The 12,238-nt window shown below is 51.3% G+C and overlaps 1 protein-coding gene across 1 annotated transcript in view; it reads left to right on the top strand.

The window, feature by feature from the left end:
- The window catches only part of NOS1 (nitric oxide synthase 1), a 191,901-nt gene extending 180,492 nt beyond the window's left edge, over positions 1 to 11,409 (top strand). Inside the window, exons 27-30 of the mRNA XM_040251626.1 lie at positions 906 to 1,054; positions 2,523 to 2,717; positions 4,465 to 4,583; positions 5,568 to 11,409. Coding sequence (XP_040107560.1) covers positions 906 to 1,054; positions 2,523 to 2,717; positions 4,465 to 4,583; positions 5,568 to 5,583 — 479 coding nt within the window. The 3' untranslated portion in view covers positions 5,584 to 11,409. The remainder of the gene's footprint in view (positions 1 to 905; positions 1,055 to 2,522; positions 2,718 to 4,464; positions 4,584 to 5,567) is intronic.
- The last annotated feature ends 829 nt before the right edge of the window (positions 11,410 to 12,238 follow it).

Consider the following 12,238-nt stretch of genomic DNA (forward strand, 5'->3'; position numbering starts at 1 on the left):
AACACAACAGATCAGCTTTGGGACGAGAGAGGGGAAAAAAACCCACAGTTCTGACATGCATTAAAGAGAGATTTACTGAGCATCTCATGGATGCCAAACACTATTGTAGGTGCTAGAGGCGTAGCAATGAACAAGGCAGAAACAACTGGAAACACACACACACACACTTGCCCAGGGAGGTGTCATTCTAGTGGAATAGCAAACATAGATTCACAAAGTACAGTTGACCCTTGACAGACATGGAAATTGCGTGGGTCAACTTTCATAAAAGTTTTTGTCATTAAATCCATATATACCATCCGAGGCCAGCTGAGAGCCCATGGATGTGGAACCACAGATACAGAGGACCAGTGGGTTCAGGGGACCAACTATAGCACTTGAGCATCAGTGGATTTTGGTATCGGGGTGGGTCCTGGAAGTGACCCCTTGGGATACCAAAGGACTTCACTATGTACTGGGCAGGGGTCTGATGTACATTTACTTCTTAAAATAACCCTATGAGGTTAGATGCTGTTATTACTTCCATTTTTCACATGGCAACACGGAGAAATAGAAAGTTCGTCCCTCAGCATCACACAGAGCTGGGATTTGAACCCAGGCAGTCTAGCTTCCAAGTCTGGGGGTTTGGTGCTACCCGTGTGGGAGAGGGGCAGAGGAACGACTGAGACCCAGAGAAAAGTGGTCTGCTGAAGTCTGAACACACTTTGCCTACTTCCGTCAGTGTGTGCATGTGTGTGTGCATGTGTGCATGTGTGTGTACATGTGTGCATGTGTGTGAGAGAACATGTACCCCTGCCCCAGCGTCTGCATGCCTCTGCCTATGTCACGCGTGCTAAAGTTCCCAGCGCCCCGGCACCCCCACATCCGGCCTCAGAGCTGGTGGTGACAGGTTTCCCCGCCCCTAGGAATGAGCCCCTGCCCCATGGTCCTGGTCTTCGGGTGCCGGCAGTCCAAGATAGACCACATCTACAGGGAGGAGACCCTGCAGGCCAAGAGCAAGGGGGTCTTCAGAGAACTGTACACAGCCTACTCCCGGGAGCCAGACAAACCAAAGGTAAGCCCCAGCCCGTCACACACATGTGCCCGTCCACACACGCACACCCTGTTCCCGAAACACCCTCACCCCTTCTGAATTCTCCTCCATGACATTGCTCTGAACTTCAGGAAGCATGAGGCATAAACATGCGACCTAAAATATTTAACAGCCCATACTCTGTCATGCCACTTACATGAAATATCCAGAACAGCCAGATCCATAGAGAGAAGGCTAGTTTGTGGTCACCAAGGGCTGTGGGAAGTGGGGAATGGGGAGTGGCACTTAATGGGTACAGGGCATCCTTGTGGGGCAGAGGGAAGGCTTGTGGAGCTAGATAGGGGGTGGTTGTTCAACACCGTGAGTGTGCTCAATCCCACTGCATCGGGCTGCACACTTTAAAACACACCTGCATTTTACATTATGTTTATTTTAATCACAATAAAAATATTTATAAAATGAATTAAAAGGGACTTTCCTGGTGGTCCAGTGGTTAAGACTCCATGCTTCCAGTGCAGGGGACACGGGTTCAATCCCTGGTCAAGGAACTAAGATCCCACATGCCTCAAGGCCAAAAAACAAACTTTTAAAATAATTAAATATTAATTTTTAAAAGTTAAACAGCACCTCCCCACCCCAGTAAAAAATTAAACAGGCCATAAGAGGCACTCCAAGTCAGAGTGGATATGGGCTACAAGACAGGGGCACATCCCTGCTGGATCTTGGGGAACTTCAACTGCACCCCCAGGGGCATCCCAGGAAAGGACCCAGGACAGCTGGGGAAGGGGTACCCAGAGGGCCCGAGCAGCAGCTACTAGGCACCTGGCATGAGAGTTCATCAGTGTCTCAGCAGCTGGCACGGTGGTGCCTGAAAGTAGCAACTGAACACCAGGCTCGCCTGGGGGAAGCTTCCTGAGCAACCCAGACAAATTCCCTAGAGGCTGCACTGGACACCCTTTGTGCCCACCCGATATTTCCTTAGCCCACTGTTTATTGCAGCAACTCCTGCAGCAGCTGGCTTTGTGCAGGTGTCACCTGCGAGCCCCTACCCCATTTCCTGCTGTCTGTCTGGGGCTTCTCCTGCACCCAGGCCTAGGATGCCTGCAGTACCAGCCCCACACCTAGAGGTGCATGAGTGTAAACACCCCCGGGGTGACCACTGGCCAGGGAGAGAGGAGCTGGTAGAGAATACCCCACTCTTCTGCCTCCGGCAGACAGCTCTGGAGCGTGGGCGGCATGGCTCCCTCGAGGGTCCTCAGCAGAGGCGAGCTGCAGAGCAGAGGCGCAGCTCATCACTCTCTCAGATGGACAGTCCCTCTTCCCCTGCTTCCTTCTTCCCAGTCTCCTGCATCGCTGCACAAAACACAGACCTGCCCCCAAGCCCCTGGGTCAGGCTCTGTTCCCAGGGTGGTGGGGGGAGGGGGGTGAGCTACACAGCCTGGCTCCTCCTCACCAGTCCTCCTCTCACCAACCCCCTACACCCCCGCAGAAGTATGTGCAAGACATCCTACAAGAGCAGCTGGCAGAACCCGTGTATCGAGCCCTGAAGGAGCAAGGGGGCCACATCTACGTGTGCGGGGATGTCACCATGGCGGCCGATGTCCTCAAAGCCATCCAGCGCATCATGACCCAGAAGGGCAAGCTCTCGGTGGAGGACGCTGGCGTGTTCATCAGCAGGCTGAGGGTGAGCGATGGGCTGGCTCCTGGGAGCCCTTTTCTGGCATCCTGTCTCCTCTTCCTCATCTTACCTGTCTCAGTGACTCAGAGGACCCATGATGACATCCCTGCTCCCATCTTCCCATTTATGACTTGGGGGTAGAGGATGCAGGTGACCCCAAACCATAGTAGAGAGAGAAGGAAAGATAGCTGGGCATGCAGTGTGTATATTAAATAGAATGGGGAGCTGTGATGTATGAAAATGACAAAGCGGGTGGACCACTAGTAGTTAGACAGAAACGATCCTAACCCAACCATTCCTATGCCCAGAACCAAGCTGCACGACTGCCCTGCACAAAAGGGTTTGTCCAAAGGGGGCAAGTAGGGGATGAAAGTCACCACCAGGCTTGGCCTCCCAAGCAGCACGCCTTGGCATGGAACTGTGCTCCTCCCAGAAGGAGGGGTGTCTTTTCCTAATTTGCAAAAAGGCTAGTAGCAGCCCAGGAAGCAAAGTCCCAACTCTGTGGTCAACTGCCCCAAATAGAATAAACTAAGTCCCAGGCCTCCACAAATCTCCAAATGTGACCCCATTCTTCTCCCTGCTTCCCTAAATGAGCAGCAATCAAACATTTTTTCAGAAGAAGCCCTTGCTCTAATTTTGATACTAAACCCCTACTAGGTTAAAACAGTAACAACAGCTTTCCAGTAGAAATACCAGAGCACCCTGGAGAACTGCAGAGTGCCCTACCACTCTGTCTCTTTGCTGTAAGTCCTTGGGACACATTTTCATAGATTCTGCAGAAGAAGGTCAAAAAACCACCCCAACTTAAAATGAATCCACTCTACAGATGGTCAAGTTTCTTCAAAACCTTTGGGACTATGGATGCCAGAAACTCTGCTCAATGTGTATTCCCCAAACACTGTCTTTCCTCAGCAAGGGGTAGGGGGACACCTTACCCCCTTGTTTAATTCTCAGCGACACTGCCCTATGGGATCTCCTTAATGCCCATCCGTCAGTTCTGCCAAAGGAGCTCCAGGCGCTCCAAAAAACCCTTGGATGCCCTAAGTTCATCCTCACTCATGGTGTTTCTCGACTTTTCTTTTTTGTTTGTTTAGCTGAGCTAAGATACTCATCATCAGATAAACTATGTCCGGAGAAGTCTCCACTTTGGCAACTGTGGTGTTCTCTGAATGCTAAGTGGGCACTTTGGCCTTTTTTCCATCGCTGCTGGTCTCTACGGACAGTGATGTTTCACACTAAACCCAGCCGAGCCCCAGATCTGAACTGGCAGGAACAAGGAAGAGGGAGGAAATGGGGAAATGGGGTCCCCTGGACCCCCTCAGCTCTTCTGTCCTTGCACCCACAAAGCAGCAGCACTCTCTCTGGCTGGGAACAAAAATGTTTCTTGCCAGCTGGGCTTAGAGAGACCTCATGCCCTACAGGGCAGAGGCTCTTGCTAAAACACAGTCTTGGAGACCAGAGGGGTCTTCAGGGGGCCCTGAGTTACATCTCATATCTTCTCTCTTTCTTTTTTTTTTTTTTGGCATGCCGCAGGGCTTGCAAAGCCTTAGTTCTCTGACCAGGGATGAACCCAGGCCCCTCCATGGAAGCACTGAGTCCTAACCGCTGAACCGCCAGGGAACTCCCTGTGCCCGGTATCTTCAGGAACCATCTTCTCCACAGATGTTCCCTTCCAGGATGTCCATGTGTCCACCCTTCTCCATGCCGTCGGCTGGCATTTGGAATCTGATCCCTGCTTGTTTCTGTTGCCTAGGATGACAACCGCTACCATGAGGACATTTTCGGGGTCACCCTGCGCACATATGAAGTGACCAACCGCCTTAGATCTGAATCCATTGCCTTCATTGAGGAGAGCAAAAAAGACACCGATGAGTAAGCTGGCTCCTTCCCAGGGGTAAGGGGCGGGCAGAGCCCTGACAGACAGAGATGTCTGACTCCATGGCTTTCCCACGCTGGGGCCCCAGACCAGCAGCACCAGCGTCTCCTGGGAATGTGTTACAAATCCAAATTCCCAGGCTGCCCCAGCCCGGCTGAATCTGAATCTCTGGGGTCAGGGCACTGAGCAGTTGGTGTTTTTACGACCCCTGCAGGGCATTCTGAGTTCCCCTCAAGTGTGGGAACCGTGGCTATGGATGTCAACTTCCACCGGGGCAGCCCCAAGTTGAATGATGGCTCTTGCCACTGCAAGATTTGTGTTCCTATTCACTTCTCCTAGGGTTTATACTACCTCCCTCACCCCTCAAATGCTGCTAGCATTCTCATGGATGCAAATTCCAATCGCTATTATTTTGACGATTCCATTTGTCCTCTAGAAATTGCTGGAAATGGTCTGAGGTATACCACACAACTGGGATTGAGCGTAACTCTTTAAACCTTACAATAATGCCATAACACGTCACCCTTGATTGTAAGCTCACTCCCTGCACTGTCTGCCTCAAAACCACCACCAAGTGCCCTTTAAATTAGGTGGGAATTCAGTTGCTGTGTTTTCAGCAGGCTAGGGCGCACACACTCCATTTCCTAAGCTTCCTCGTCGTTTTCCCCCTTATGACAACACAGCAGTCTTGAAAACAAAATTTGGGGTCTAGCAAGCTGGCATTATTGCCTTGAAGATCACAGCTCATCCTGGCCTCTTGTGTGGCTGAGCCAGGCCCATTCATCTGTTAATTGATTCATTCTTCATTCGCTCAAGATGAGTCCCACCTGGGTGCCAGGGCCTGTCCCCGTCACTGGGGCTGCCGAGGAAGTGAAAGAGACGAAGTCCAGAGCTCAGGAGCTTTTCCCTGAGTCTCTTTAAGGAAGCAGAGCAGCCTTGCTCCTCGGGCACTAACTCCCTCCCCACTTCTCCTCCTACAGGGTTTTCAGCTCCTAACTGGACCCTCTTGCCCAGACGGATGGCAGGGCGGCCGCCCCATTGCGCGCGGCCGGGGCGGCTGCTTTTGCGAGCACGGACACTGCTGAGCCTCCCCTTCGGGCAGCCCACGTGGCCCCCGCTCTGCCTCTCGTCCTGTCGCTGCGTCCTGGTCCTCCTCCCCCGGGTCCTCACCTCTCAGTGGTTTCCCGGCCCTCTTGGGTTTTCTCCTTGAGTTTTCGTGCTGCAGTGCAATGCCTTTATAATCCGCAGTGGCTCTTACAAAACCGTCTCCCTCTCCCTCTCTTTCCGACAAGGGCAAATCACAGGTGCATGAAACCACTGGAACATGGCCAGGGCTCGCGTTAGGGTGTTTTCTGGGGTTTGTCCTGGAGAGGCTGCAGGGACCAGACAGAAGAGGTTTTTGAGCTAGTCCCTCAGCCATTTGAATCCCACCTGATCCTTTTTCATGATGACGTTCCGGTTGTGCGTGCGCCCGCACGCGTGTGTGTATGTGTGTGTGTGTGTGTGTGTGTGCGCGTGCGTGCGCGCGCATGCTTGATGGGCCTGGGTCACCCTCTGTCCTCTTGCCTGTGGAAGCATGTTGCCTCCAGACCCTCGGTGCCAAGAAATATGCCCCAACCCGTATTGGAGCCTCACACATCCATAATTAAGGGTCTGTGCCAGTATGCCTGAAACACATGGACGCATCCTAATTGTCCTGGTTATAAAGGGTCAGGGCATGGACGTGGGGTTTGATGACCAAGGGAGAAATCCCTAGTGAAAGAGGGCATTAGATGCATTTAGGTAGTGGCACCAGTTAGCGGAGCTCTTACTGGGAGATTAACCCATCTGATGGATTGGGCAAACCCACTTCCCAGCCCCACCCACCGCAGCCAGGATCACTTAATTGGCCCTCTTGGGCACTCTCACCCAAGACCGGAAGTAACATCATCCAAGGGAATGAGCTGGAAATAAGGGTCTTCCTGTCTTTGCCGCTGGGTAACTTTGGAAACACTAGTTGTTGCTTAATTTCCCCTAATCGTAATGTTATGAAGCTAAAAAGTGTGAATGGATCAAACTTTAAAGTTGTGAAAACTGGAAACAATATCAAGGAAGAATATCACTTATATATATATTTTTTAATTCTCCCACATGGGGCTTGCTGTTTCACCCCTGGGGATAAAGTCATGGAAGCCAGTGAAGGCAGATAGGTTGGAGAAGGAATCTGTCATGAGGCATCTCACAGCTCCCTCTAGAGCCAGGGTGGGGAGGATCTGCCTTCATGCTTTGGTCTTCTGAAAGAGAGTCCCCCCATTTTTTAACCTGATAAGATCATCTTGACAAATTATTCTCAACTCAGATTAAAAAAAAACAGGCAGCAAAGTCATTGGCAAGCATCAAGGTGGGTACTGTTTCTCCCAGGCAGACAACCTGCTGAGTTCACCTTCTCCGAGGAAATGGGATGGAAAGGTCCCTTTCTACACTTACATGCTAAAAGTCAATGGTAAGCAGTGCCCAGAGACAGCTGATGCTCCCAAGAACCCCTTCCCCAAGGTTAAAAGACAAGCAGTCAGCCAGTTTGGAACTTCCATCTTATTTCATTTTGTCTTGTCCTACAGAAAGCTAGCCCTTTTCTTTCTATACAGTACACAAGCATTTCTTTCTTTCTTTCTCTGCCAAAGGGAGAGAGCCCTGGCCTTCTCTGGAAGGGCCTTAGATTTGGGATGCCAGAGGTGTCCCCAGGAGGTGCCCTTAAAGACAAAGGGTAAACTCTGTCTCCCTTTTTCCACCCTTCCTGGCAGCCCCCGCTGGTGTCATATCCCTGGCACTCGGAGTTCAACTTCATGCCAGTTCTGATTACCCTGCCTGCCTTTAATCCTATTTTCTCCTGCTCAGGCTTCCATGGTACAGAGACCAAGCGCTCAGCATGCTCAGCTGACCCTCTCTGACCTGGAGGGAAGCCCATTTTAAATCCTTTCTTTCCTGCAAACACGATCCTGGCTAGTAGCTCTCCTCCCAGCAGCTTTCTTTCCAGCCATCTGAGCCCTTTGGAGATAGCTCCTAAGATGTCACTAGCTTCTGGGGGACTGAACTGCTGTGTTTGACCCCCATCACAGAGAAATGAACCAGTGCTCCCCTTTCCAAATCAAGTTTCATGCACAAATGCTTTTCCATCGCCAGATAAATACTTAAGAGCACTTATTCCATGCCAGGCACCTTCCTCATATAGCCCTGCTCATCTAGTAGCAGGCAGGGTGAGGGAAATAGCATCTTGTTCTATCAGGTAGCCTAAAGAAATAATCATATCACCAGGATTTATCTTTCTTCCCAAGAATGATTGGTTTGGTTTTTAAGTAAGTTCCTTTCAACCCTCAACTCAAGCTGATTCATAACTGCTGGCTAGAGGACAGGAGATTAGTCTGATGTGTGTCTCTCATTTGACAGAATCTCTGATACCCAAAGCCTCTCTGTAATGAGCCCAGGAGTGGGACCCTGATTTCAGGCTCAGCTCTGATCCACAATAGCTAAACACTGCCCTCTTGTGGTCTGTGTAGTTCAGTCCCAGTAGCCTGCAAATTTTGGTGTTAACAATTAGTGAGCAAATATGGGGTTGGCTGGGCATTTGATTTGGCAGGGGCGAGGTTCACCCTAGTTGTAGGTCTCTTATTTACCCCTCCCTCTCGAGCTGGCCAGAAGTAACTCCAACTCGATTTAACAAAAGTGAGTTTGGCCTGGAGGGACACGAAATCCCCTGCCACAGGAAAGTGGGACAGCCATGCTCTCTGGTTGTCCTTGTGAATCCTATTCCTATGGTTGTGCTGCAAAAGAAGCGGAAGTCATTAACTTCCCAAAGAGGATACAGGCTTCCCCTTGGCTTCTATGGAGTGAGACAGTCAGGTGTCTTTGCTTTGGGGGCAATGCTTCAGATCCACCAAAGTGGAGTTTTAAAAGCAGCCCTGAATCCAAACAGTAACTCTGCCGTCATTTCTGCAGACAGCCCTGAGCTGGTGACCTAATCTTTCTGAGTATACATAGCCCCCTTTATCACAAAGTGGACTAGATGAGATACTGTCCAGAAAATGCCCCAGTTACCATACCTGGCCCATGATGAGCAACAGAATCTTGTTTCACTTAATCGGTGTCATGTCTTACCTCTCCGGTATCTGGAAGGCACAGTCAAGTGTACAGAGCAAAACACAGTTCCTCTCTTACAGAAGGTTAGGATCTGTGATGTAGAGACACAGGTCTTAGAATCAATGTTCAGGCCTGCGGTTTGAGTGATCGCCAGGATTCCCCTGGCAGGTTTGGGGAAATGAGATTGCCAGGATGTAGGAGGTCAGGGGAGCAGGGGTGAAGCATGATGGAGAGCACGCAGGATGGGGATCAGGTCTGGCTTCTGACATAGTCTGGCTTTGGGAGGCTGAGGAAGATGGAGGTACACAGCAGAGACAGGCGGGGAACAGATGGAATTTTGTCAAGGGATTTTGTCTTTATTTGGTAGGCAACACAGAGTGCTTAGGAGTGTTTTTTTTTTTTTTTAAGGGGAAGATGAGCTGATGGGAGTTATGCTTGGAAAAAAATGTTCTGGCTACAGCATAGAGCATAGACTGCTGACCTGTTGAACTATTGGCTAGTTATTGCAGAAAGCCAAGACTTGAATGAGGGAAGGGGGCAGATTATAGCGATAAAGACATTCCAGGGGTTGAATTACCAGGACCTGGACTCCGACCTGGTGTGGACAAGGAGAACAAACGCAAAGTCAAGAGTTTTGCCTCTAGGCTGAGAAACAGGTCTCAGGAGGGAAAAACAGGCCCCAAGGAGAACTGAGTTTTCAGAGGTGACAGGGGAGCCAGGTTCCCCCCACCTCAAGTCAACAGGGTGCTCCACACCAAGATGGGCAGAAAGAGAACTGACCCCAGGCCGCCAGACATCGGCCCGAGAACACAGGAATTTCTTGCCAAACACTCTTTGCAGCCACCTGCTTGGGGACTTCCAAAAGGAGGTCAGGTTTTGCCCTAAGTCAGGTTTGCCACAAGCAAGATTCTCTGACCCAGATCACGGTGCCAGAATGATTATCAGCAAGCCGATGTCTGGACTCCTCATCACCATGGCTCTGGTCCCTTTAATTCATGCCATTTGGAAAAGTGTAGACTTAAGATCTTAGGCTGGCCGTGTTTCCTTGTATATTTCCATCGCCCCTGCCACCAATATCCAGCATGGCGCTGTGCCCACCTTACCCTCGAAGACTGCTGTCTGAATAGGCACGTTAATCTGAGACCACCTGCCAGAGACGAGGAAAAAGAAATATTAATCTGGGCTTCCCTTGGGACCTGCCCCCACTCCCTGCTTCTCCCAGCCCTCTCCTGCATCTAAGTGTGCCATTCGACTCAAGGATGAAAGGCCAAAAGCAGGGATGGAGGATAAGGAATCTGAGAGGCTGTGAAAACAACCTTGCCCCCCTCCCTAGGGACTCACCAGAGATGGTCCCCACAAACCTGAAGCCTTGGGGGACTAACAGCAGCCTGGCCTCTCCTCTTTCTCCCACACCCTCCCGGACCTTGGTCCACCTGCCAGTCTCTGCCTGGCGGCACAAACACACGGATGTGTCTCAGGTCCAAGGACTCAGGTAAACTCTTACGCCAGGAAAGCAGGAACTGTTTGCAGGGTGAGGGGTGTCTGTTCCCTATTAATACTGTCTGAGTCGTGTGCACGGGAGGTGATTGGGAGTAAACACACCTCAGCATGTTTCTGAATTCACTATTTCCTAGAATATCTGAGCAAGCAGGGCATGCGTGTCTGGTCCCAAGCAGAGACCGTTCTTAAGCAGGTGGCCCTGGCAGGCGGGAACAAATCTGCCCAAAGATAGAGCTTTCCAGAGTCTTCTAGAAATTGGCTCCAGGACATCAAAGTGCCCTGACTTGGCTCCTAGGAGATGCTCGGAGGCTCTAGTCCAGAGTCCGTCAACCTCAGTACTGTTGACATTTTGGGCTGGAGAATTCTCTGGGTGGGGGGCTGCCCAGGGCTTTGTAGGATGTTGGCCAGCATCCCTGGCCTCCACCCACCCCCCCGACCTCCCCCCCGAAAGTCGTGACAACCAACTGTGTCTTCAGACCTTGCCAGATGAACCCTGAGGACAACAGACTCTCTACTGGCTGCCCCAGGCCTTCTTACCATCCACCTTCTAGAATAAGCAAGGCATTTCTCAGCCCTCTGGTTTTCCTTCCATTATCTGCTGCCCAACGGAGACTCGAAGGATTTCAAGAGGAAATGGAAAAGTACAGTTTCACCAACTCCCTCCCAGGACAGAAAGTTGACAGCCCCGATGGAGTAAGATACTGTGCCCTTGGCGTCCAGAGTTTGGACGAAGACTCATGGAGGCCCAGTGCCCTCCCGTGCCCACCCTCCTCCCCGCCTCCACCCTTCTGTCCTTGCTGTCAACTTGTCATTGTGATTGTAAGACCCACTCCGGGCTCAGCAGTGGTTTTCCAGGCGGCACCGGACGGGTTTGTGGGTGGGGGTCGCCCTGTGTCACTGTGCACGTGGTGGGTTTCTGTTCCGGGTCTGGGGAGCCGGGGAGGTGGGCCGAGCGCATGTCGTCGCCTCTCGCCACACTGCACCGTCAGAAAACTCGGACCTCCCCCTACCTCTGAGCTCTCGATGCTGCTAACGCCGCCAAGTGTCCCATGCGCTCCAGCACCTTCCCAGAACGCGCTCTGCGAGGTTGTCCAGGCTGTGCTCGCCGCATGCTCTTCTTCTGTATCATTCTTCTAATTTGATGAAATTCAACAAAAGTCTATTTATGCCTGTTTGCATCATGGTCAAAATATTAAAAAGTGGACTCAACTTGACTGGTTGTGGTCTTTTGTTTGGCCTAGAATTTCTCATGCCTGTTGCCCACTGCGTGCGGCTGGCCGGGTGCCCCCAGGAAACCTAGTCTGAGATGGAGGTGGCAGGAGGCTGATGGATGGGGATGGGGCGGGGAGGGAACCTGAGCTGCCACGTTGTCTCAACAGAAACTTCCTCCAACCCTGCCGGGAATTCCAAAGATGGCCTTGCAGGGCTGTCCCCAATATAGGACAAGGAGCCCTGGCGCTCTGCAGCTGAAGCCATCTCCCAAGGGCATGAGGGCATTCTCAGAGTCCAGAGGAAGAGCTGCGGACTCCTGACACAGATCTGGAGGGCAATTCTCAGAGTCCTGTCCACCCTCCTCCTGACACCTTTGCCCCTATCACGGCTGCATCCCTAGAAAGGACCCCAAAGGGAGAGTATCGCCTTCTCCCTCAGCCCTCTCTCCCTGTACACACGAGCCCGAGGCCCTGACTGACTTCAGACTCGATTCCAAAGGGAAGAGACTTCCAAAGCAATAAAAGGGGACATCCCCAGAGGTCCAGTGGTTAAGACTTTGCCTTCCAATGCAGGGGATGTGGGTTCAATCCCTGGTCTGGGAGGTAAGATCCTACATGCCTCTTGGCCAAAAAAAACAAAAGATAGAAACAATGTTGTAACAAATTCAGTAAAGACTTTAAAATTGGTCCACATCAAAAAAAAAAAAACAACCAAAAAGTATTTAAAGGACAGATGAAAAGAAGCAACCCCAAATACCTTGATGGAGTGGCTGCTATGAAAGGATCAAGCAAACGGTGGCCTTTATCAAGCCCTTTTGGACGTGGCC

Source organism: Oryx dammah, unplaced genomic scaffold (genome assembly GCF_014754425.2).
Source record: "Oryx dammah isolate SB20612 unplaced genomic scaffold, SCBI_Odam_1.1 HiC_scaffold_12, whole genome shotgun sequence".
In the NCBI taxonomy this organism is placed as follows: domain Eukaryota; kingdom Metazoa; phylum Chordata; class Mammalia; order Artiodactyla; family Bovidae; genus Oryx; species Oryx dammah.